The 27,352-nt window shown below is 31.1% G+C and overlaps 1 protein-coding gene across 10 annotated transcripts in view; it reads left to right on the top strand.

Annotated features, from left to right (window-relative positions):
- The window catches only part of LOC108911124 (protein kinase shaggy), a 58,521-nt gene that overhangs the window by 26,225 nt on the left and 4,944 nt on the right, over window positions 1-27,352 (top strand). For 2 of the 10 annotated variants that reach the window (XM_018716029.1, XM_018715982.2), the window contains 6 exons: window positions 14,906-15,096; window positions 16,920-17,003; window positions 17,890-17,946; window positions 21,079-21,189; window positions 24,126-24,557; window positions 26,136-26,352. In XM_018716029.1, the coding sequence (XP_018571545.1) occupies window positions 14,906-15,096; window positions 16,920-17,003; window positions 17,890-17,946; window positions 21,079-21,189; window positions 24,126-24,557; window positions 26,136-26,352 (1,092 nt within the window). Of the gene's footprint in view, window positions 1-14,890; window positions 15,097-16,919; window positions 17,004-17,889; window positions 17,947-21,078; window positions 21,190-24,125; window positions 24,558-26,135; window positions 26,353-27,352 lie in introns of all 10 variants that reach the window. The other 8 variants (XM_018716023.1, XM_018715965.2, XM_018716015.1 and 5 more) reach the window with 7 other exon arrangements.

The following is a 27,352-nucleotide window of genomic DNA, read 5'->3' as shown; positions in this document are numbered from 1 at the left end:
TTAAGTTGCTCCTTACAATTAATTAACAAAGTAGGATGTGCAAAACAGCGTTATAAATAAATTCTCCCGCAGGGTCAAGCAAAAACCGCTCGGGAATTCGCTCTTTTTGCACTAAATCGAGAATTGTTTCTACCTTAATATAATTGAATATTGATAACATTAAGATTAATGAGAGAAAATTCCGGAAAAACTTCATGTGGACAACAGAAGTTTTAATCCTTAAGTTGTGCAAATAACAGTATACTCTTATCTTTGATAAAAACCAGTTGTAAAATAAATTCAATATTTCAGTGTGGACGAGATACAACTTATGAAACATATGTGTACTTTGTTTTGTTGTTGAAAACTCAGTTTTGCTGTTAAGTTTACTACATCTTTAGTCCGTTTTAAAATAATAATTCACTGATTTGAGTCACCTAGTTGCGGAAAACGGCAACCTTTGCGCAGATAAATTGCAATATTTGTTCCCTCTGCCTCTTCCAATCTCCTTGATTAAAAAAACCTAGCATTTTATTTATAGAAATGCAATTTGGTGAAAAATCCAAAATCAATGACATTTTTTTATAAGGTCTACTTGATATACAGGGTCGGAAAGTCGCCATGGTTCATCGGCCGTTACGTGAGAGCGATAAAGTAAGTCATAGAAATCCGTGCGATAGAGAAAGAGGGCTATAATGAAGGCGTCTAATAGTCACCGCCCATTTCGCCCGTCCACAAATAAGAAGTGGATCTTTTTATTATAATAGGCCATGTATTCTGCTGATTTATATAAATATTGAACTAAATGAAAGCATTTTATGCTTAAGTTTATAGGATAGGAACTTTTCTTTTTAAAAACATGTGTTCTGTTAAAGTCTCCTGTTAAAGTTTGTCTACAAAAAACTGACTCACCCTGTATACATTCATAGAACTCGTATGGAAGGTTAAACAATAATTTTAGTTCATATAAGTAAAAATTGCCATTGAGGTGTTCTTTTTAGTGCCGTACTGTATGGAAAATGGAGATCTAGAGCAGCACGAGCGCTTACGCGCATGGCTTACGTCTGAAACAACCTTTAAAAATCGAGACCGAAATTTACGTGTATTTTGCGTTATTCGAGTTCTCATACAAAATAACCGACGGCGCCGTTACGATGCAGAATTATCGCCTCCTTGGCCCTGTTTTCTGCAAATATAAGTAGCAAAAATATAATCAATAAGCCACGGCTCCGTTGCCAACTTACTTCGGATATGTACACGCCCTATTTTTTTTTATAGTTTGACGAATGTCGCGAGAGAGGAATTCGGTGTTAGCCCACATTCGTTTGATTCTTAAATGTCTAAAAATATGGACAAAGCTGAAAGGGTAGGTTTGTTAGTCTACAGTCAAGGTCACTTATTCGCTAGAAAGAAAAAGTTAGATCTGCCCAAGCGATAACCCGTGCAGAAATGTTTTCTGACGTTCGATTTTTGTAATTTCTTCTTGGTACTCGAGTATTCCATTCTTCTATTGTGGAGTTAATTTTCTGTTTGCACAAAATCTACAGGGAAAAAATATAATATACTAAAAATATATACTTATAACTCTCGACAAATCCTTTCGGGGTTTATTTAATTCCACTTTGGACAAATAAACAGTAAAAACTAAAATTACGCTACAAATAATTCACTAGGTATTTTTGTTCTTTGTTCTCCTAGGACCCAGTTGAGCCCGTACTGTATTTTTTATAGTGAAAATCTGTTCTAGTCTACTACAATAATAAAAAAAAATATGATCTCATGTTGTTATCAGCTTATTTCTCACACAACAGTCAGGATTAAAAATTATAAAATCCATATACGCTCTGTATAACTCGAAATTATGTATTCAAGTGAAAATCAATATACCATTATCATCTCATTATTCTCAATTAATTATCAGATATCTTATCTGGTAAATAACTGCAGTAACAATGATAGGTAATTATACTTTATGATTATTATGAATATGATTTAAATTTGCCTTACTACATGAATACTTATAATCTGGTAATATGCCAAATAAAATTCATTCATACGTGCCGGATATATAGATATTGACCTTGGAAAATTGTGTTTATTATTATACCATTCTACATCTTCAGAAATCAATCAGGCTTAAATAATACTTATACCTTGAATAACGAATCGTTAACGATAGTTTGTATTGCAATTTATTAATAATTACGGGTGTACAAATGTGCCTTATGTATTATTTATTGAAAAACATAGGAACCACTGGAGATAAACTACATTGACCACAAGGATTTACATATTAGCAAGTTCTGTGTGTATAACGGTTTTCAAATATTAAGAAAAACTGGTTTGCAAGTACATATGTTCCTTTTATTTAAATTTTACGTGTGTACAATTTTTGCAAAGAGTCTAGAACTATTTTTCTATTATTCAAACATATTTCTTGTCTGTATTTTTCTAGTAATAAATAAATAAATAATAAAACTTTTTCTTAAAGCAAATAACATGAAAAAATGCAATTAATATTTTGTGACTTTGTTTTTTGTCTAAATCCTGGTACATATATTATTATTTTTAAATTTTAATGTTTGCAATTGTATAGAACAATTTTCTTTTATGTTCTGCTTTGTATATGCCCCAAAACAGATACATTTTAGTTGTTTTTAGGATTAACTTAGGATTAGATATCAGTTTTCCAATTCTATTTTGAAAATCTGCCCTAAAATGTTAAATGTCGACAAAAGGATCTTCTTATAAGATTTTTTAATGATCTTTATGTTAATCTGTATAATTTTTTGAAAATTCGTGAATAACAAAGTTATGATCAATTTTCTAGTTGATGAGGGCCATTAGAATTTTGACGATTTTTTTTTTATATGTGCCGTTTATTACCAGTAAAGTATCTAAAAGGGCGTCCCAATAAGAAAAATAGGGTTATCTTTCTAATTATGTAGCACCGTACTGCACTTTAGCGTGCAGACTAGCAGGCTAGGTTATATCAACTTATTTTGAAAGGTCGTGGTGTCAGGGAATTTCAAAATCTAAACCCAATTTTTTAACCTCCTATCCTTCTTATCTATATACAGAGGTCGCACTGTGTAGCCAATCACTTAGTTTTATCATACAGCTTTTGCTAATTATATTTTATTTCATTTTACTAAAAAAAAAATAATACATATACTTTTTACAAGTATTAAATGTAAATAATCCAATATTCAAAATATCTTCATTAGAATAATTATTTTAAATTTTTCTTGTCGGGCAATATTTTACTTGTAGAATACTGAATGACAGTACCAATATTTGCTTGTCAAGGCACATTTGATGGTAAAAATGGATTTAAAGTAATATTCTTGAGAATGCAAGTAAACCGCAAATATCTAAGAAAATTGAAACTGTAACCCCTACAATGTCTCTATCGGTGAAAAGAGAATTTGATTATTTATAATACCTATGATGCAAGAAAAATACAGGGCGTTCCATTTGAATTTAAAAAGTAAAAATGTTGAGCTCTCAAAATGTAACATAATAAACGGGACATTTAGTATAAGTAATTTTCTTCCGGTAATTAGAATGTAGTGTTCTTTGTGTACTCCGAAAAGCATGAACGAAGAAAGATATAAGGAATTTTCGAAACGCTTGCATCCTTCAAAATTTTTATAAAAAGTCGATTATCTCGAAAACTAACATTTTTGACTTATTTTTAATCTATCTTGTCGATAATGCAATAATATATAGGGAGTTCCATTTAAAATAACGATCTACTTCCGGTATAACCGGAAGTGCTACGTTAATGGCATTATTTTCATTGAAGAGAACATATCTGATAACCCTCGTAAACAAAATTTCAGAGTCATTTTGTCTTTGGATCCTCTGAAACGTTTAATAGGCCACTTACCGTGAAGAACCCTGTATATAAATGTAGGTTGATAGACAACATATTCAAAAAAAAGATAATATAAATTATCCTCAAAGGGTTGTAATCCCAAGGTCAATATTTTTGCTTCAATTTTCTTGCTGAGGGTTTTTGGGGTCGCTGATTACAAATCTGAAGTCCGAATCCGAAAATTCCCGAAAAGTTGACAAAAATTGGAAAAGCATTCGAAATTTGGATATTATTTTAGCATCTTACTAAAAAATGATCTAGTAAATCTGTTTTGGCCATCGAATTCGGATTCAGCATGAAAAAATTACAAGCTCTATGTACGCATGTCTCTGGTACAGTACTTTTTTTTGTGGGGCTGTGTAATATGACGAAACCTGGTTTGCCCCTAATTGCAAGGAAAGTAAACAATTCGGTCCTATTTTAACAAGTGCACGATTACACGAAAAACCAAGTGATCTATTTTCAGATCAATGTCACATTTTACCTTATTTTTAACCTTTTTACGTGACTTATTCAGTGCGGCTGTCAGATCAGATTCGATGGCCCTTTCTTTGAGCACGTAACCCGAAGGCTTTCCGTTCGAGGTACGAGTAAGTCCATTACCGTAATTACTGACTATGAAATATATTCCGCAGCATGTTTTTCAGCACAAAAGTATATTTTTATGGCGAGTAAATCGGCTAGAGAAAAGCGACGGGAGGTGTTCGATGACGAGGTAGATCGATATATTTCCACGGCAAAAGTCAAGACAGGTACGGTGATGTTCTTATCGAACATCTGTTCGTAGGCGTAAAGGTCGAGTTACGTAGGTTTCGCTGGTAGGGTTAATTATATTTGTCGAGCGTAAAGAAGTCAACGCAATGCCAAGATCAAACACTTCACACTTAAAAGCGAGGTTGGTACTTTTATTTCATTTTTAAAATGGGTGCTTAGGGGTTTGCTTAAAAATATTCCAGTAGTCAGCCGTTACTCACTTCGGTTAATTTTTACTTTATTACTGTATGTGGGTATATTAAATGATGTGATGGAATATTTTCAGAATGACATTGGTTTTATAAGCTGGAATTATTATATTTATTAGGAGCGTACATTTATTGCATATTCAGGAACGTATAATCGTTGCAATTGCATTTATACACTATAATGTTTTATAGTCAGTATCCGAAATACGTTAACATGCAATAAAATATTTATATTTAGAAATGGCAGTAGGTACATTGAAAATAGTACATAAGTTTTCAAAATCCGCTTTAAATATAGCGAAAAACGGTCTAAAACCGTTTCATTTAACCATTAGAAGTTTTCAGTTAGCAAAACATGTTTTTTGTCTTTTTTTTTGGTGCTAGTACTTGCTTATAGATGTCAGTTTTTGACAGAGTCAGAATAAATTGCATTTAGAGAACTGGGAAGAATATATACGCCCACCTCTACACAGATGTCGATTTTTTCATGTATATTTGATCATGTGATCAATTTTTTTTTTTTGGGGGGTAAAGAACAGTTAAACACGAAAGTTTCTAAACTTCACAAAGTATTACATATTTCGTTATCAATTAAATCATAATTTTGATATCAAATCAATTTTTCATTAAAAATTTACTGCTATCCGATGATGACTAATAAAATAACAAATTAATAACAGAAACATACAAGCGAGAAAAAAATTTGAAATTATTTTGATGAGAAAATAAGAACTGAAATTGTAAGATCTACAAAAATTATTTCGACATATTATATTTGCTTCAGATTAGGAGAATTTTTTCACATTTCCTTAAATATACATAATTATTTCGGTCACTATATCAAAAACTATACACAAATACTCAATTAACTGCACTATGTACACGGAAAATTAAGAGATCCTGTATATTGCTGTTAAATTTTATACATAATCTCTTACATATTATAACTTCATAAATATATTTTTATTTTAAATCAAAATAATAATAAAAATACCTACCTACTTAAATATTTTAAAAACATTAGTTACATTAAACAAACAATTAAACATAAATATAAAAATTTCAACTAAACAGTTATTGTTGTTACTATCACAGATACTAAGTACCATAAAATGCAGTAATCTAATGTATATTTTGTATTTTCTCTGCTTATTTTGGTATTTTGCCACCTTTAGAAAAACGTGTACAATTAAGTCAAGTGTTGTCCTTATTAAGACTGGATTTTTATAGACTCACACTTTTAGTAAGAAAATAATAGAACAAGTAGTAGTAATTTTTCGCATTGAAAGATCACGGAGAACAAACATCAGGAAATGTACAATATTCCTGTTTTGTCCAGCAAATTTGTTAAGATACTCAATAACTGTGATAACGCATGTGTTAATAGTTTCCTAAAATCATTCTACAGCGTGTGATTATGTTTATAATACCGGACGCCATTTTCTTCATGTCCAACAGGCGTGCAAAATTCAAGAAACGTAAGATAAACGTAACGAGGTAAAAGTATGCTTTTTTCCTTATTTTGAATTGTCAGTAGTCTTATACCCTGAAGAAAACATATGATACAGTGAAAAGATATTGTTTCTAACTTTTCTAAAATGTTGGACAAAAAATTGCACATATAAACGCCCCCCTTAAACAATTTTTGTTAATCAACTTAAAAATCATATCCTTATTGATAGTTTTGACATAAGGATTGATTTAATTAACGTAATTTTTTTTCCACAGATGACAAGGTACCCAAATAAGCACAATAAAGCCTCGAACGAAACTGTGCCACAAATAAATAACTTCAGACATTTCGTATCTTTTCAATCGTAATTATTAAGTTAATTTGTAGTCAATAATGATTCCCAAATAAACATCTGCTTCTTTTGTGTTTAACGATCATGTGACGATATTGATAGCAGAAGCTTTTATTTTGAAACATAAAGATAACATTAAAACTCGTGCTCTACTAATTAAATTTAAAAAAGAAATGGAACTAACTTAAACTAGATTTTGTTCGGTTTTAGCCACAATATTGATAAACTTTCTTTATACTTAATATTTTTATTGTGAAGTTAACGATATTGACCTGGATCGTGTATTGCGTATCAAAGTTATGGAATAATGCACCAAAATGTTATTAAGGAATTGTAACCTACCCTACGAATTTAAATCATGACTATAAAGGGTGATTCACAACTTATCCAAAAAAAATTGGGAATGGATGCAGCATGAGAAATGGAATCAATATCGTAAAAAAATTTTTTGTAAAATCCTTAGTTTTCGAGAAAAAAATATTGAAGTTATAGTACATTCAACCACTACATAGCTAGACAACTGTAGTCTCTAGCGTCACTCGCCATATGGCCTCAGCTACTCCGAATACTGAATTCGGATTTTGCAATCGTCGTTGCGATACTTACCTGTTATCTGTGGCGTTTACAATAGGTTTTTAGTAGTTAGTGTCAAAAATGGGTAGTTAGTGTCAAAAATGGTTTGCGTGTACTTGGAGTTGATGGATATCGTTTTAATTTATGGTGAAGCATTTGTGTTATGGTGAAACAAGACAACATTTGTGTTAGTTCGTAGAAACTGAATACAACGGACCCAAATGTGTTTACACATCGGTGGATAAAATTTTGAACAATTGTTGTAACATCGGGTATGTCAAATGATTTTATTATTTAAAAACACAAATTAATTTTATTAATTAATAAAGGCAAAAGCAGTTTACTTTGCCGATATAAAATAGGTGCGATAAAATTCTATTTACATATTTCTTTCCTTGCGAAAGTTTTTGTCCGTTTTTATCACACCGCCATGCCGGTCGAATTTTGCGAGGTCAGGTTTTACAGTGGACCAGTTTCCAGTGCCGTGCAGAAGTGTATTTTTAAATCATTTTCGAACTGCCTTTTTTGATTTCTTTACAAAATTGTATTTGTGAGGGTCCCCTGTATATCCAGAATTTTTTTTTTTTGATAAGTTCTGAATCACCCTGTATTGTATAAGTAACTTGTGTGTAAAGGAAATTTTAACAACTTACACCCTGTGTAAGTGTTATTAACATTATTATTAATTACTATTAGTAGTATCAGTGACAAGAACAATATGTATAATTTAATAATAACATATCAGCAGTTACAAGTTTAAAAATGTAAGTAGTCTATTCGTCTGGTGTAGATATGAAATTTGTGGGCTTTTCATAGATGCAATTATAAGATAAAATATCTCAAGCTATGATTGTTATAATATAAACTTATCTTGCACCACGTATGTGTTGGTTTTTGCACTTAATATTTGTTTATCTTAAACATTACTATATTTACCTCGGCATTTAACTTATATTTTTAAGTAATATACATATATCTAATAATCAAATGCAAAAGTTATACTTAACCATATAATGTGACAAATAAAAAAAATGTTTTGCCTCCTGAAAAATGTACATATGGTAACTTGTCTGTTTGTACCAGACTCTTCTATCACGCAAAAAACCCTGGGCACTAAGGTTATTTCCTCTTTTTTTAAAAATCCACAACTTGTTCTAAATAGTGGATATAAATATTTTTCAACATAATTTTGTTTAAATGGAATGAAGTCAATCGCAAGACCTGCTTGTCTTTATTTGGAATCATTATTAGGTTTGGATATCGCAACCTTTATTACTCCACCGAATAAGGTATCAATTAATTCCTATCAATCAGGAGTCGCCGTTTTAAAAAGCGGATTGACTGCAATTCTATGTGCCTAGCATACCCAGCCGTTTATTTTTATTATTACAAGCGGTTTGTTATAGCAGTGATTAATTCTACCTCACCATTTGTTTTTCATTTACTGCATTTTGGCTACTCCCAAAATTTCTCTCTAGCTGCGCTGTTGTGTACGATACAAAAATGTACTACACAACGATGTTTATATTCTCCATTTAATTTTTTTCGAAACCCGCCCGAACACCCTGTAATTCCAGCGGGTTTCTTAAGATTTTCAATGTCTAATTAATTCATAATTTCATAACGTAACATCGAAAGTGCCGTTTCTAACCCACGGGATTCATTGGACTTAAGGCCGGGCCCAAATTTAATTGAAATTCGGAATTAGAGGCTTCGCTTAAAGTACCTCAATTAACTATACTCTGCGCATTTAGAAATTTCGAGCAGATAGCCTTAATTTACTCGGAGATTAGGTCGAGTTCTTGGAAAAGAACTTATCTACGCGTCAATGTGACTAAGGATTATGAGATTTGTAGGAAAAAAACGAGATTATTGATACATACTTATAGTTTATTTACCTATCTACACTTAATTTACCTATCTAAAAATTTTTTAATTGGAACCTAGGTATTAAAAATATTTAAAAAGCCTATGAAGACTGTGGTATTATAACTCAACATTTTTGTGTTTTTGACCCACCCTGTACAACAAAATTGAAGTTCGTCATTGTGATTCGTATTTTCTAAACAAGCAAAAACTTTTATCAAGGATGCCTTTTTTCGTATCTTTCACTTTTTAGTCCATTTGTCCTCTTGTAAACTCAATCCGCGAACATACTGTATATCCTACAATATGTGTAAGAAATTTCCGAGTACGGAGTAGCAGCATGACTGAGCATAACTATTTAAATTACGAATTTAGTAAACTTTTATACAAATAAATCTTTCAGTGCAGAACACTAAGGCTTCCAAAATTTCAACACCACTGGGTACTTTGAAAATTCAATCGATGCATTTGATTCGTATGTATTTCAAAGAAAAAATATCTTCCAATCTGTCGTAAAACTGTTAATTTTCGAGTTATTTTTTTAGTCTCAAAAAACTTGTTAAGCAGTAGCTTCTAACGACTAAAAAAAGTTAAATAAGTCGTAGGTATTTAGTATTTTTTGGTAAATAACAAGGGGCAAATGCCCACACCCGTGAATTTTCCTAACTCATAATGATACTCTGGAAGTTGAGATTAGTGCTATGGCCTGGCCAGCGCGAGTCAAGACCTTAATCCTATTGAATATGTCTGGGATATGGTTGGAAGATAAATAAGAGATCATCTGAATCGGGCTAATAACATAGATGACATAGGGATATATCTTCTTGAAATAGGGAATGAACTAGATCAAAACGACATTTAAACACACTTTTTGATCATGAACCATGGATGCGATGGTGTAATCCGAAACAGACGCGAAAATAGTCGGAATTAAATTAATTGAGTATTAAGTATTGTGTCCCTTCTCCCTTCACTGTACGGGTTTTATTAACTTTTACTTTAAGGTACTCCGAATTTATTTGAAAAATGTCGCCATTTCCTTCATTTTCTCATTATTTTTTTTTGAGTGCCAAAAAATAGTTTTTATTTACAAATAAGCCAAATGACGTTCACCAAAGCAATCACGATTTCGTTGTACATTGCAGTTATCTAAAAACATTTCGATAGTTCCAGCGCTTCGTCAACATTTTATGTAAAAAGTAAAGAAGTACTTTGTGATAGTTTATGTAATTTTACATATAAAAAGTTGTTCCAGTTAAATTTTCAAGGTATAATAACATTCAAAATGTTCTAATAACATCCGCTTCCGCAGTTATTCTTGGTTTTACATTTATGCAGTTTATATTTATTAAAGCTTTGACTTAACGTTCATAAAATGTTTTGAATCATTAATAATTCCATGAAGAATATTTCATACTCAATGTTTAATTTAATATTGTCAATGTTCCTTTAAATTAATTATATCATTTTTAAGAAAAGGACATGATCCGATTTCCTACGAAATATTTTTCTGTAACGACTACATTGAAAATAGTTGATACTGTGATACAAGTTTCGTAATAATATACGATTTTTCATGTTCTTGTTAACAGTTAAAACGTTTTTCTACAATCGTATTTTATGTGTAGTGATTTACGAAAAAAATATTCGTATTTACATATTGATTTGTTTCCCGCAATACCCAGATTGTTAACATGAGTTGTATAACACGCGATATTTGGCATTCCTATATATTTTATCCTTTTTTGTAGTGTTGTTCTGCAGGGCTATAGTGAATGTTACAGAGTTATTCACATAACATTCTATCGCTTTTGCCTTTTTCATCTTTCTACCTAGGAGAAATGGTAAAGAGCAAAGTTCTAGCAAAACGTCTTATTTCAAAAAAAATTTTAAAACAATGAACTGTCGCATTTGGAAGATATAAACCAAACTTTTGTTTTTTACATGGAATGTCCTGGATGGAATGATTAAAAGGATATATGTATACCTGTTATATATTATTTTAAACAGTTTGCACCATATTTTTATTTATTACTGGCCCCCCAAAATGGATAAAGCAACATTTCTCTGGTTCCATCAGTGCATAATTATGCTTTTCCGCTGTTAAATTTACAAAACAAATCTTTTAATACAAAGATAAGAGGTGTAGAATGTTACTTGAATGAGTGTGTACAATATCCTGTCCAAAACGACAAATTATTAAATATTTTTCTAGTGAAAAAGATTTGCCAACGTCTTCCATCTTTTTCTATATAAAAACTTAAAACTTAGAAATATAATAATTGTGTTCCATAAAATGACCTGAAGCTGCATTACTAAATGTATGTGTGTGTACATTTGGTGATGAACAACTTTCTCAATAGGTGTAGACGTTCCTGCTGTTTTTCGCTAGTGGCGAAAAGTTGGAAACCAGTCAGACATACGTGATTATTATGTTTCCATATAAAACTAATGCCACGAACAACTGGCATTCACTTTAATTGGAACCGACTTTTGCCTAGAGCTGCAACAGACATGTAGAGATATTATTTTGATCACGTGTACTTATTAGGATTACCGGGTGGTCTCGAAAAAAAAAAAGTATAAAAAGGCTTGTAAGAAGTCTCTTGGGTAATTCAATTACACGAAAGAACATCGCTTTACAGAAAGACAGGCATGAGTCTTTGTTGTTGTTCTATAAATTTAAATATATAAATTATATAATTCTTTTAGTTTGTCACTTGAGGCTTGAAACTTCTTAAATATTTCTAATATTGCTAGAATATCGCGATACTTAAGGTATCACTTATGTCCAAGGTAAATAATGTCGAAAATCGATCTAGTAAAAATATTGGGAAATTCTTCATGACAATGTGCACCATGGGGTTGCCTATTATTTGACGATTACTGTAGAGGGTCACATTTGATGCAAACTAAAATAAAAATCGAAGTTTCATAATTTTTTTTAAAACTTATTCTATACAGAGTTGCAGGGGGTCAAGTTTCATTAAAGTAAACGTTTAATTGCTTAATTTTTTCATGGATTCAAAGGTGTTTTTAATATGTAGTAGTTTAATGCGACAATTTCGAGGAAAATGTTCGTGCTACGTATCGTTATAGTAAACCCCTACCGCTTTTATCGTTCTTTTTTTTTAATGCGGGAGCATGGCGATCAGGTTTATCGATCCAGGGAATAATTCAGCGGGATTGATTTGGATTCTGATTAGGTGGAACAGATTATTCCATATGGGAGCAAGCAATAAATACCTTGTTCCTAAAATTAACCGTTAATACTGCTACAAAGGCATACCGACTTTTAATTGTTTCAACTTACATGTATGAAGAAATTAGGTAGAAAGTCGAATATTAATTAAAAATAATAATAATTGTAGCTTAAAATAATTTATCGATAAAAAAATTATAGCAGTTAATTCGGTACATTGGTGACGCATGCAATTTTTTCAGGTATTTTAATGGAATAATAAAGTTTTCAACAAAAATATAGCACATCGTCGTAAATAGTGCTTGGAATTTTAGAGGAAACCGTTTCTTTGTTTCTAGAAAACATACGAAGCTAATTGTGGTTTAATGATTTGACATCAATTACGAAAACTAAGGAAAAAACCTATTTCCTTGTAAACAAAATTCAACGAACTGTGGCATTGTTTTAAGTATGCGTAAGGCTGCAGATACACATCGACACTTTAGTGTGTAGAGTAAGAACTACACATTAAATGTAGAAATATGACATAGTATTATTGGTAGAAATTAACATCGCTCTAAATGCAATATACACTGCGGCACTTAATCTCTAGATTTACAACATCGACGTGTCTTAGAATAGCACATTGAGTGTAATTAAGTTGGTTTAATAAATATTATTACTGTCAAAAATTATCTTTATACTTATACCATTTGTTAAGAATTTTATAACAGTTTAGTCTTTCCGAAGTCAGTTGAACATGTAAAAAAACGCCTGGCAATAAAATTTAATGAGTTTCATATACGTCCCTAAAAAAGTTAAAAAAGTACCTGAATCACACCAAAATCTGCATTACTGCACTGCATTGCTGGGCAATTTGTCGACCACTTGTCAACGGCTGAGATTTATTGCCCAGTGGCCCAATGCAACTGTATTGTATTTTGTTTGCTCGCGCTCGCATTCTTCAACTGGGCGTATATATTTCTACCATCTCCACGTTTAGTTCGAACAGACCTATATATGGGTATGGCTAAATAAAAATGTGAACAAGTCCGCGACCGAACTTGGTGCATACTGTCATTCCCTTGGTTCTTCAATTGATATCGGAAAGACTATACCTGTTTTAACAGTTCTAAACGCGTCTCTTCCTACTTTTATTAACACGCCTGTAATTGTTTACTTCGTTGGAATTTGTAAAGTGACCGCTTACCTTACCTAAGTCAGTGTTCGCATACTAAACAAGAATGCTTTAAAATAAATAACACTGATTTTAAAAATTTGTGATGATTTATATATTTTTTCTTATGTACATTTACAAAAATAATTATTTTAAAACATAAATTAATTTTACTTACTATTCCTATTCGTAACATATGCCTATCCATAAACTAATATTAGTTGATATTTAATAAGTCACAACAAGGTCAAACGAGAAGGAGAATCTTGGCTTTACTTTTTGTTTAACAAAAATAGGAAAATTGCTCATACCCATATATTCTTGATCGATATTTAACATAACCTGTATAGTTATTATTTTATTATTATAATATTTATATTTTAATATTTTGTAGTCACTTCAATTAAATATTTTTTCTAAAGGACCCCGCACAAAATGAATGGAAATTGGGTTCCGCTAAATTCATCAGAATGTCGAGAACTACAACATATCACAATTCCAGCCAAATCTAGCGAGACCCAATTTCCATTCATTTTGTGTGGGGTCCTTTACATCTACATAAACAGAAATAAAAATTGTAAAATCCCAAATAATGTGATAATTTTTTTGAGAAAAACGCAAATAAAAAACTACGGTCGGTTTTCTACTTACTAACATACTTTATGGCTTTAGATTTTTGCTTTTTTGTGGATGTTGCTAATGATTGTTTTATCTGTGCTTTATGTGGAATGTTTTCAAAATCCTGTCTTTTTTTTCCACGAAAGTAATGGCACTATATTCTGATTTTACATGTTAACACTAGTAGCCAGATTTTTATCAAAATACATGACATAACTCTGTAATTAGTTAACATAGCAACATAAGGTAATAATGAATAAACATTAGTCGGCTTATCAGAAAATGTTGTCACTAATAATATAATATAATATGTTTAGACTCAAATAATACATCCCCACCCCACATGCAGTTAATATGGAACAGAACTTCATTTTTTCTACTAAAATAATTTTTTCTAGCTCTTGCCCAAGAGTTTGTTCACTTCTTATTTATAAATTACTGGTTAATCTATGACAGACATTTATTATTATATAGTAATCAGTTCTCATATTTTTTTTCCCAAATCTTTCGGGTATAAAAGTTATTTTCTACTACCATAGAAGGGAATTTGTTAAGCCATGACATAAATAACGGACACATTCAAGGTTACAAGAGATTTTTCCTCCAAAGGATTGTTATGACACATTACCTTAGATCCCACTGCGGATGAAGAAGTTTGAAAGATTTACTCCTACAGTATGATCGAATTTAGAGTATTTTTTATAAAAACTGTACGGTAATAGTTACTTTGAACAAGTACTGTATCAATTTTCGAGTCTCTTTCTCTGAAACAACCCAATTAATTCGCAAGTTTAGTTAATACCATTCATATGTGCAGGTTAATATGTTAATGTCTGTTTTTTTCTTTTGCTGGTGGCTACATAGGCAAGGACGGGAGCAAAGTGACCACGGTAGTAGCTACACCTGGACAGGGTCCGGACAGACCGCAAGAGGTTTCCTACACTGACACCAAAGTCATCGGTAATGGTAGCTTCGGTGTCGTCTACCAGGCCAAATTATGCGAGACTTCTGAATTGGTAGCAATCAAAAAAGTCCTTCAGGATAAGAGGTTTAAGGTGAGTGAGGCTATTTTCTGATATTATACAAGGTTTTTCAACCTAATGACTAATTGAACATAAAAGGATCAAAATATGCACATTATTACGATCTGATGACCAAATAAAAGCATTCAAAACTTACAAATTGTTTCACTTTAAAGGCCTTCATAAGAAATGGGGCGGAATTAATTTGCGTTTAGAAAGAATCGTCTTACATCTTTTCATTAACTGTATACCGAAATGTCATAAATATAAATACCTACATGATGAAAAAAATAGATGTAAATGTTTTTTTTTTAATGAATGATTCGTTACTATATTGGCTCTAGTTCAAATTTATTAATACTTTGCAATGTCTTTGTTAAATCACCTTTGAAACAGCGAAGCCAATATAAATGAATTTTTGTAATAAATAGATGGCAGCTTCATTCATACCAGAAATGCTTCATTCAGTTTAGTATGTATTGCTAGAAAATAATTCCATATTAATGTCACTAATACAGATGCATAATGTGGTAAAACTTTTTAATAATCGAATTTTTTTATCAAGAGTGATGATACAACAGCAAGAATTCAAGATATTTCTTTGTTTAACAATTTCAGTGTAGCTCGGATGCTTTTTGTGTTAATTGTATGTAGTCTTATCATTTTTAGTGTTTATTTTTGATAGTTATTTATTACTAGGTATTGCTGTGATGTAATTCAAAGTCTGTGGGGATAGATATCTTTTGCGTACCTACATTTTTGGCATCGAATAACAGTTTGTTTGATTGCATTTGATAAGATTTTTTAGAAAAGAAAAATTTATTTACTTGAATTAGCTTTAAAAAAATAGTAATCTTCAGCCCTATTTGAAAAATGTGTTTTCCAGTCTCGGAATACGGTGGTTTATTAAAACATTTTAGCATAAAATGATCCAAGGAACGTACCTCTGAAATTGTGACATATTTAAAAAACATCCTGTAAATATAAGGATTTACTGACCATTATAATTTGTATGGTATAATCAAAATGATTATACTGTATACTTATGTTACAACTTCAAAAATAAACATGTATCTTATCTTAGAAATTAATTATAATCTTGTAGTATCCTTTTATTTTGTTTTGATATGTTTTATGTTACCATAATAAATCACATTCCTTGAACTGCTGCTATCAAATCTGCGTCCTTCACAGAAATATCTCTATACCTTGAAAATGCAATCGTTTGCCAGTTGCGCAAAATTCCATGCCTGCAATTAATTTTTCTGGAACATTATCAAATGCAGATTTGGTTATATGGAAATATGGTTGCACATTTTCTACTCAAAAGTATATTACAAAATTGTTAAAATAACATATTTTAGATTTAATTTTATTAACTTTCCTTCTGTTCAATATTCTCTTGTATTTTTATAAACAATTCTAGTCTTATAGTATAGTATTTTCATTGTATTCTTTTGGAAAAATTTAAGTAAAAAATTTTAATATATACCACAAACGAAAGTTATTTTATCCATTTTGTCAACTCTGCCTCGAATTTGCAAATTCAATATATGTAGTGATTGTATTTATTTAGTGAAAATAAAAATACAAACTAATTTACCTTGGCATATTTTCAAAATGATTCAGTTTCTAATCATTTTTTAAATAAATTTTATACTTTTCAAAAAGTTAATGAGTTTTTCACCACTTTAATAAACACTGACAATTTGGTACGTTTTCATAGATGATAATTCAACAATTTTTTTATCGTTAAGATCTTTTTATTCCGTTCATTAATAATAGTGAGTAGTTTTCCTGTTTTCCTTATACCAATGCATAATTCCTCGTCTCTTAAACAATTTTTTCTTTTCCAGAATCGAGAACTTCAAATCATGAGGAAGTTAGAACATTGTAATATAGTAAAACTTAAATATTTCTTTTACTCCAGTGGAGATAAGGTAAGTATATTTTTTAAGCTCCATATCTAAAACATACAAATAGTGTTTCTCCCACGTTTTAAAAGTATTCTCAATAAAAAATATTTACAGAAGCTATTAACAGAAGGATGCTACATTATTTTAAAAATTATATGGTATCTGTATGTGCGCGAATTTTGTTTTGTTCTCGGATGACTTTGACGTTTTTGTTTTTTTTTTAAGGATATGTGAAAAATTTGTTATATAATTTATGTTAATACATATATTAATTCTAGTCCAGTGAGTTATCAGTTTGTCACCTAAGTTTAATAGTTCAATATTATACTTACTTTGGAATTCAATATTTTGGTGGACATTTTTTGGACTGACTATCTCTATCCCTAATAGTAAGGGAGACGTTCCCAAAAGAGTTTCCCGTACACGTATGCGCTGGACAAAGACTTAGTTGTAATAATAACTACACTCTTTCTAACACATTCTTCTTGGGGCACATATTTTTGGCCATATCTTGATTATTATTAGAGATATAGATAGATAAACGTTATCGAACATACAGACAATTACATAGACGTACTACAGGATTTGGAGCCGTAATAATATAGCCCACAGATTACAGATAAAATATAGACCTATGAAAATAAAATCTAAGAATGTACATATCAAAAAATATTCAGTTAATTTTCCTCATTTCTCAACGAGTTAAGTTAAAGCCTTATAAAATATTTTAAGGCATAAACTGTGTACTTATGGAGTAGTATTTTCTCCAATACTTGAACATAGGAGGAAAAAATTGGAAATATATGCATTTTAAATGATAACTCACTGTGGAAATAAAAAATACATTGAGTATGACAGATTTCAATAAAAACTGTATGTAAGATATATTATTTTGAGTTTCTGTGTGTAGCAGGCAGAGGTTCCCTGCGATATGTCCATATTCATGGCTACAAGTACAAGCTTGCAGGTACGAACCTGCTTTATAATTTACGTACAATAGCTATTCACCCCTCCCGGCTATAGTGTGGTTTTAACTTCACCCATGATTTCATTTTTCCTGTCGACTATCGAGGGTTAATTCATTTTCTTTCCCCAGTGTTTATCTTGCCATGGTGAGACTGCATTTTGGTTATGTTGAAGTAAAATTGCCGAAATAAACATTTTCTAACAAACATTCCTCCAATTTTACTCCAAAATAAGTTAAATCATCTACTTCTGATTCCAAAATTAAAAAATGTATTGTTCAGTATTACGAAATTATCATTTTGTGTTAATAAACGAATTTTTGTATAGAAAGAGCAATTAAAAATGTATTTGATTGCAACTTTTTAGTTCGTATTTAAATAATAGAAATTTAAAAATGTATTAAAAAACACTTTCCAAATTGAGGAATCAAAATTAATAAATCATATAATAAGATCTTAGTAAAAATTACATGTACCTGAATAAATATAATATTTTCTCCGTTTAAAAAATATAAGGATTGTTTCAAATTAAGTCGTTACTAAGGGACTTTTTATTATTGGAGATACAAAGTGGTTAAACTTAACAAAGTTGTAGTAATTTATCTGCCAATTAAATGAAAAACAACTGAAAAATCAATTTACAAGATATTTACTAAATGCCATTTTTTAATGAAACAATACTCTCTGTACTGTGTTATACAGGCATTTCTCGTACTTACGGCATGTTCAGTTTTCAAAGTAAATGACGTAAATCGAAACGATGTAAGACGATATGGTTTTTCCCTTCATTTATACAGGCTGTTACAAATTCGCTTTTCACTACAGGGATCTTGGAACAGTAAGAGGTACGAAGTAGCTTAAATGGGGGCAAAGTTGCGTAATCAGGGACCAACATTATGCCTCTAAAAATCAAGATTAGTTTTTGAAATATTTGAAAAAAACCGAAATTTTGGAAATCCGTTTTTGTTTCATTTCAGCCTTGTTTGAGGTGATATTGAAAAAAGAACTCTTTCTCATTTGCCCTCTATCGAATGGCATAATCAGTTTTTATATGTAACGTTTCGTCTCTCCAGGACCATCATCAACTTAATTTTTTTAAATACGTCCCTAGAAATTTTATTACATTTTTTGCAAGCCTTCATGATCCCGAATACTGAACTAGATGGATTTCACAGGGTCTAACGACACTTACAGTGTACGATAGTTCAATAAAAAAAGAAATCTAAATAAAAAATTTATATAAATTTGGAAAGAATACACTGAAGATGATTTTTTCGAGACAAAACATCTGAACCTGGTTCGGGCTGAGGCAGTACAGTATCGGGGGTCATGAAGGCTTGCAAAAAATGTAATAAAATTTCTAGGGCCATTTTAAAAAAAAACGAAGTTGGTGCTGGTCCTGGAGACGAAATGTTACATATAAAAATTTATTATGCCATTCGATAGAGGGCAAAAAGTAGCCATGAGAAAGTGTTCTTTTTTCAATATCACAGCTGAAATGAAACAAAAATGGATTTCCAAAATTTCGTTTTTTTTTCAAATATTTCGAAAACTAATCATGTTAGCCTTGATTTTTTAGAGGCATAATGTTGGGTCCCTGATTACGCAACTTTACCCCCATTTAAGCTAGTTTATCGTTTTCGAGATCCCTGTAGTGAGAAGCGAATTTGTAACAGCCTGTATACAGATACAGAGTGTTCTGAAAGTCCGTCAGGAAATTGCAGGAGGTGATTCTACGGATTAAAATAATAGCAGTATGTAATGAAATTTTTTTTCGAATTGTCGATTGTAAGTTTATATTTCTATTTAAATAACTTATTGAATTCAAGTTTGATTAGTCTCTCATTTGGCACACCCACTAAGCAGATGAAGCTCTATTGGACCATCAGAGAAAAGTTTCATTATGCGCCGCTAGAGGGCACTTTACCTAGAACTCAAAATTTGTTTTGTTCATAACTTTTTTCTCTTGCTAGACATCACAGTTTAAACATTATTGAAAAGATAAACAATATCAGAAAAAATTATGTACTCTTTGTTCAAGCCCATAAATGTAACCGTTTACCAGGAAATCACTATTAATGTGTTATTAATCATCAAATTTTTGATAATTCTTTGTGTAATTAATCAAGTTAGGTTTTATTAGAACATATAATGTAAAAAAAACTATATTAATATTAAATAATCATACTTTATTTATAAAACAAACCATGTATTTGGTACATACTTATTGCACAATAATTGAAAAAATAGGAAGAACCATAACATAATAATTTTGTTATTGACATTTTCTTTCGACATTTGGATCATGTTCTTTAAAAATATTTATGTCATTCTGTAAATATCCAAAGGCTTGCAACACCGATGACCGCACAAGTGAAATAGCCCATGATGTATCTCGAAACCATTGACGTTAGATTGAGGACTGGTGTTAAAATATTGTTCGACACAACGACGTAACTCGAGGACTGCCTGTCTTGGTTAAAATGTTTCATCAAATTTAAATGATATAACGAGTTGTATGTTATCTTGAATAATATTTTTTGTGGGGTAAACCAGAAAGTTCTTGGTCCATTGCCTCATGTAATTTTGTTAACATGTTGCTGTTGGTAACTGCTGTTATCGTAGTGCCCTTCAGCATCCCAAAGATGGTGTAGATTGTGCACTTGCCTTTTTGGAATACTATTGCTTTGGGTAATTTAACCGACTCTGTGTCTCCAATAATAAGAAAATGTCGACCTCATTTGAAAACTCCGTTCCTTTCATACATCTCAACTTTCAAATTTTTTTACACCTTCAGAAATATGGGAAAAGTATTTATTAGATTGCTGCACCTGCTACTATATACTAAATAATTTTTGTACGATTAGAAAAAGACAGTACCATAAACATTTTTTTTTAGCTTTTCATCTATGTAGTTTTTTAACCGAATATGGTTCTTACATACCTTAGATATATTTCGATTGCAGTATCTCTAATAAATTCATAATCTGATCCTTTTTTAACCTGTATGTCATCAAAGTTGAAAAATCATCTGGAAGTACAGCCATATATTACTGTTGTTTTGTACCAAACTAAAATTTCTGTGACGGGTCAAAATTCATTTGGTAGTGTTTTATGTCCTTTTATTTTTGCAGAAGGATGAGGTGTACCTGAATTTGGTGTTGGAATACATCCCTGAAACAGTATATAAGGTAGCAAGGCACTATAGCAAGTCAAAACAAACTATACCTATCAGCTTTATAAAGGTGAGTGAAATTAATTTCCTTAACTATAACCTATAAAGAATAAAAATAATTGCTACTGATTTTAGCTTTTTATCTCTTTCGTAAAATGTTAATAAGCTACTTCCATATTAAAACAATTTTTATTTTTATAAAAATATATCGTATATCCATTCAAACTACCAGGCTTAAGTACAAAATTAGATACATTTTGTGAGCTTTGTCCTGTCCTCTGGATTGACATTGTCTAGGGTTCTAGTTGGTGATTGGTTGTTGGCGGTAAAATGGCATTGGCATGTAAAGCCAATAGGATCAAGACCAATTTAAACGGAGTTTATTAATTTTTATCGCGAACATTGTTGGCTGAATCTGAATAATCAGAATCTGTTAAAAAGTTATGGAAAAATTAGAGGCAGTCCTATTCTTACAATTTCTTCATGATTATTGTCAATAATTAAACGATAATTCTGTATACTACACATAACAATTCAAGGTCAAATAATGTATCCATTTCTTTAACTATATAACTAATATTAATGGGTTTCAAAGTTAGCAAATTTTAGTTTAGATTCATTTTTTGACATAGTTATCAAATTTTCTCAAATTTTTTTCACTTTTGTCTATTTATTTAAAACTGTATTACAAATTACAAGATGGATTCTAATATTTTTTCACAAAAATTTATAATAAACAACCGATACACCTATGTCGTAAATAACAGGTAATGACTGAATGGTCAGAGAGAAATAAAGGTCAATCCAGGGACTTAAGAGAGAAATGTGATATATGTAAAAATATAAAAAATCATGTACAAGACAAAATAAAACTATAAAATCACAAATGACATAAGTAACAAAGAAAAGGGCACAAAACTTTATCTGATTTTCTCATTTTATTCACAAAATATACCATAAATGCACTCGTTAGAATTTTGTATCTCATTTTGCGGTCAAGTTTTTGAAAAAATTGTGTTAAACCTATTTTATCAATGCTTCCTAATTTACTGGAATATATCGTATTTGCACTATATGTACAACATTTTGTTAGCTTTGAAATTTTTTAAGGGGTTACACCACTAGAATTTTCAAAACATCGTTTTTTTTTTCTGCTTAAATGGTAGTTTGAACCTTCTAGAATATGAGGTAAAAGGTTTTATACATGAGAAATATTTTTTTTGTTTAATTTTGCGCTTTTCCTGAAGCGTGGGGCGCCTCTCATACGGCTACCTGCACTATGAACATACTTGCTCGGAAGGTACCACGTACCATTCTTACCTATTGATTTATAACTTCTCTAATACACTCATGGATGTCATTAGGGAGTATGCCTGTACAATTCAAGCAAAATTTAAAACAGTTGAATTTTTTATTTTTTCACGCACCATAACTCCAACAATTTTCAATATTTTCTTTTGAAATTTTAACAACATTTTGAAGAGAAACACATACGGATTTTTTGATAAGTTAATTTAAACAATTGTTATAAACAAATAACTGCCCTTTTTTTGGTCAAAAATTTAACGTTTAACTTCAAACACTTGCCAATTTTACAAAAAACAATATTTTTACAATCCGGTACGTCTAGCTATACTCATGTAAATTAAAGACAATTTTTTTTTGCTCCGTCTTGAAATTTACGCTAGTTCTGTACACTTAAATACATCCCTAATAACATACTTAAACAGTTTTTTTCTATTATCTTTCCTTCTATTATAAAAAAAATTGTCAAAAACACTTTTTTTAGACCGTTGCAGCGTTGTAACCCCTTAAATAATTCAGCAGGTTAACCTTAAAATTTTTACAGTAGTGATATCGCAAATAATGCAATAATCTTTTGAAATTGGGACATTTGGTGTGTTCCTAGGGGTTAAGCGGTATTTGAAAAAAAATTGCCAAAAATCGGGACAGTTGGCAACCCTATTAATGAGGCTCAGGATTAAATTAACGGAACATATATACGATTAGACGGAAGAAAATGAGTCAATTTTGAGGAATTTGTTTTAAGCTAAGAAATATTAATTTTACATTCATCAGACTGTAGGTGTTCTTTAATAGGATATTCAATTTCCATCATATAGAAGGTAATAATGTTATCAACATTTGTACCAAGGGGGAACTCAATCGGTTCAACAGTTTTTGTCTTTTTTTTGTAGTTGCACGGTTTTGAGTACGTTGAAAGATAGATCGTTTGTTTACTAACATGTACCTAGTGCTCGTTGTTGGGTCATTTTCGACAATTTCTAAAATTTCTTCCTCGATCTCCACCATTTCGCGTGGAGTAGGTCTTCCAGCATGACCTCCTCGTTGTTTCTTTAAATATATACTCTGTGTCGTTGAGTCTTGTAACTAAATTTCCAAACATCCGCGGAGCCGGATGATTTCGTAAAGGAAACTTTTCCGCGTACAAGCGACATTCTGCGGCTGCATTTGGTTGACACTCCCCGTAAATTAATATTATGTCCTCTAGTTCATTGTTTTCATGAACATGGCCATTTATTGCACAAAATATCATCACGCACTGCTGTAGGAATTATTTAGCACTGTCAAATCGAAAAGCATACTCAAAACCGTGCAACTACAAAAAAAGACATACCCAGTATCAGTAGTAAACAAACAATTTATGTTTTTACAACGGAGTGGTCGAAAATGACAATAAGTCAGGGTTGTATTATAAAGTTTTTAAATTTCAGTTTTTTAAAATAATTGTTAATAATTGCTTTATTTGACAACTTTTGTATAAACGATTTTTGGTAAATCGACTTTTTTTATGAGTTCTACCACCTGTTAAAAATAAATGACTCAACTTTGAGAATACTCTGTATAATTAATTACCTCGTAAGTTACGTTTTACAATTATCATAATTATAGTTAATTTTTATTTGCAAAAATATCTAAAATCGTCCTTTTTAAAACTTCATTTAATTTTGAAATCTAGATTCTTAATAAATTTATTTGTTCCAGTTATATATGTACCAACTATTCAGGTCACTAGCATACATTCACTCATTAGGCATATGTCACCGAGACATAAAACCGCAGAACCTGCTTTTAGACCCTGACACGGGTGTGCTTAAGTTATGTGACTTTGGTAGTGCGAAGCACCTAGTAAAGGGAGAGCCCAACGTGTCGTATATATGCAGTCGCTACTACAGAGCCCCAGAGCTCATATTTGGAGCAATCGATTATACCACTAAGATCGACGTATGGAGTGCAGGCTGTGTGCTGGCCGAGCTGCTGCTGGGCCAGCCAATCTTCCCCGGGGACTCTGGGGTAGATCAACTAGTTGAAATTATCAAGGTACTGGGCACGCCTACCAAGGAGCAGATCAAGGAGATGAACCCTAACTACACCGAATTCAAATTTCCCCAAATCAAATCGCATCCATGGCAACAGGTAAATTGGTTTCTATTTTCTCTCTAATAGTGATTGCTATGTTGAGTGTTTGAATAATTTGAAAGTTGATAAATTAATAATTATCTTCACAAGTCGATTAAAATTAAAATTGCATTTCATTCAAGTAATTTATGTTGGAAATTACTTTGTATCCATTCGATCTGCTTTTTATCTAATTATTCGTTAATCCCTATTGTTGTTTTATGTGTCTTTATCTGTATGTGGAATAATTATTAATAACTGGTTTCAAATTATACAAAGTGGTCCAAAAAATGAAACATGAAAGTGCTTGAAAATATTTTACTTATGTCGAAGAGATATTTAGCATATCACTGATTTGCAATATGCTATATGCTAAAAATATTTATTGTTGCTTAATTAAATTATTTGAAAAAATTTTGTGATATTTGATGATTTTGAGAATTCATAATCAAATTTGTATAATTTATTCTTAAAGTAATAGAACTTACACCACTTTGTTGGTAAACACAAAAAAATAAGTCTATTTTACAAAAAGATTAAATAATTCAATAACTTGCATGCTGCTTTCACAATTTCATGTCCAGCTTCCACCTTTTCTGCTTTTTACTAACTTAAAAGCATCACACGAATTTTTCCTTGGTAAATGTGAGGGTCGGCTACCAACTAAAAAAAAAAAAATGAACAACCAGACGTTACTTCTGTCTAAACAATGTAAACACTGTTTGTGTACTATAGAATTAACCCACTAACCCTCACTGATGATGCTCTTATAAGAATTGTTAATGTCGAGCATAGAGTGACGCCAAACGTCTGTTCACAGTTCATGCTGACAAGAATGTCGATGCCGTTTGATAGCACCAATCACCAAAAGATACGCGTAAGTGTAGTTGATGGCAGCCCTCATTTTTACTGACACAATATACCAGTCTTGCTTGCCGCTTTGCTTCTTATTTGTTGTCGCTAATTTAAGGACATTGTCATTTCATCTATCAAGTTAATTTCATCAGGTTCGCTTGTGGCAAACGCCGAGACAAATAAAACGAGCTCACTGTATGCAAACGATCGGTGTAAACCATTTTCAATATGCTGCAGTAATTTTTTATTATTTATCTGTTAAAATTTTATCTAGGTTCTCTAGTTTTACCCGCCTGTAAGTGATTCTGGTTAAAATCTAGCCTTATAGGACAAAAAGTTAAATAGAAATTCTATTTGTTTATTTTTAGGTATTTTCAATATATTCAAAGAACTATTTTTAGGAACTTCAATTTAATCACCCTGTATATCGGAGATCAATTAATTTTTCCTTTTTTCAAGGGTAAAATTTGGTTTATACAATTCAGGACATCCTGTGTAAAGTAGTTTTACTATATTAAAGCGAAAAAGTAGAACCCTAGGTAAAATTTAAGTGCAACTGTGAAAAAATATTTTTGTGAAAAATTACAAAAGCATTTTTTCAATATGCATATATTTAAAATCATCATATATTCTTCTACATAGTGAAATTTTTATCAAATGCTTTGATGTAGCGTACGCTATTTTTAACTATTCTAAACATTATATTTTCTGCCTTATTTCCTTTAAATTTTCCTTTTGTAGTGTTCAATGCAGGCGTGTGCTCTGTTGCAGGTGTTCCGGGCGAGAACGCCACCCGAGGCAATCGAGCTGGTGGCCCGACTACTGGAGTACACTCCGTCGTCACGGATCAGCCCCTTGCAGGCTTGTGCACACCCATTCTTCAACGAGTTGAGGGAGCCCAACACCCGCCTACCCAATGGAAATGAATTACCACCTTTATTTAATTTCACAGAACACGGTAAATATTCCAAATTTTATATTTAACAAAACATTATTGGAACAAAGTTTTCAAATAAGGCAAAATATACTTTTTGAAAACTTTTTTCATTTGAAACGTGGTTTTATTATTTGTGTAACAACTTTCACAAGAAAATTAATTGTGTATCTGATATAAATCATTACAATTACGTGTAATGAAATAAACTTGTACGTTACGATTATAGAGGACCGAACATAAAAATGCACATTATAGCCCACGAGCTCTATTACACTTTATAGCTTCTTTGTTTGTCTGTTGCTATGTAAAAACAATGACTTGCTTAATTTAAAACATCAAAGCAGTTGGCGTCAAACTAACAACAGAATTTTCCAACTTTTTAATTAACTATATCAGAAAACTAAAGTACATACGTTTAAAATTAATATGAGTAGAAATAATATGGTCGTAGATTAAATATAACGAGTAAAATTATAATTTGAATTTCTACATATTAGTAAATGCAGAATAGAACGTAGTTGTATCTCTTATGGAGCGTAGAAATTGCCAATATGAATGCCACTCCGTTAGATGCTTGTTAGGGGTGCCAATCTGGGGGAGTCCCTTTAAAAAAACCCTTATCACGAAAATTTTAGGATTAAAAGTCCTAATATAAGCTCAAAGAATAAAATAAATCGAGTTTTTCAATGGTATTATTTTTTATGAGTATTTCGTTTTACCTTCAAATTTAATAAATAATAATTAAAATTTAACATTTATGTTAACCTTGGTCCCAAAAATCCCAGTATTAAAATAACGGGCTGAGATTGGCATCTTACAGCTCGTTAACAGGTTTCTTAGGTAGTTTTCTTAGTTTTTCATTTAGTAACGTTAAGATTAAAAAAAAAACATGACTATTCCATAAAACTAAAATATTTTACTAGCATGGACCGCGATGCGACGGGACTATTCTATGCTTTATAGAACAAAAATTTTCTTTTTAGGGAATGCTAAAGTTAGATTTTAAATAGAAACGTTCTCT

Source organism: Anoplophora glabripennis, unplaced genomic scaffold, assembly GCF_000390285.2.
Source record: "Anoplophora glabripennis isolate ALB-LARVAE unplaced genomic scaffold, Agla_2.0 scaffold6, whole genome shotgun sequence".
Taxonomy (NCBI): Eukaryota; Metazoa; Arthropoda; class Insecta; order Coleoptera; family Cerambycidae; genus Anoplophora; species Anoplophora glabripennis.
Note: the sequence above shows the minus strand (reverse complement) of the source record. Positions and strands in the feature narration are given on the sequence as shown.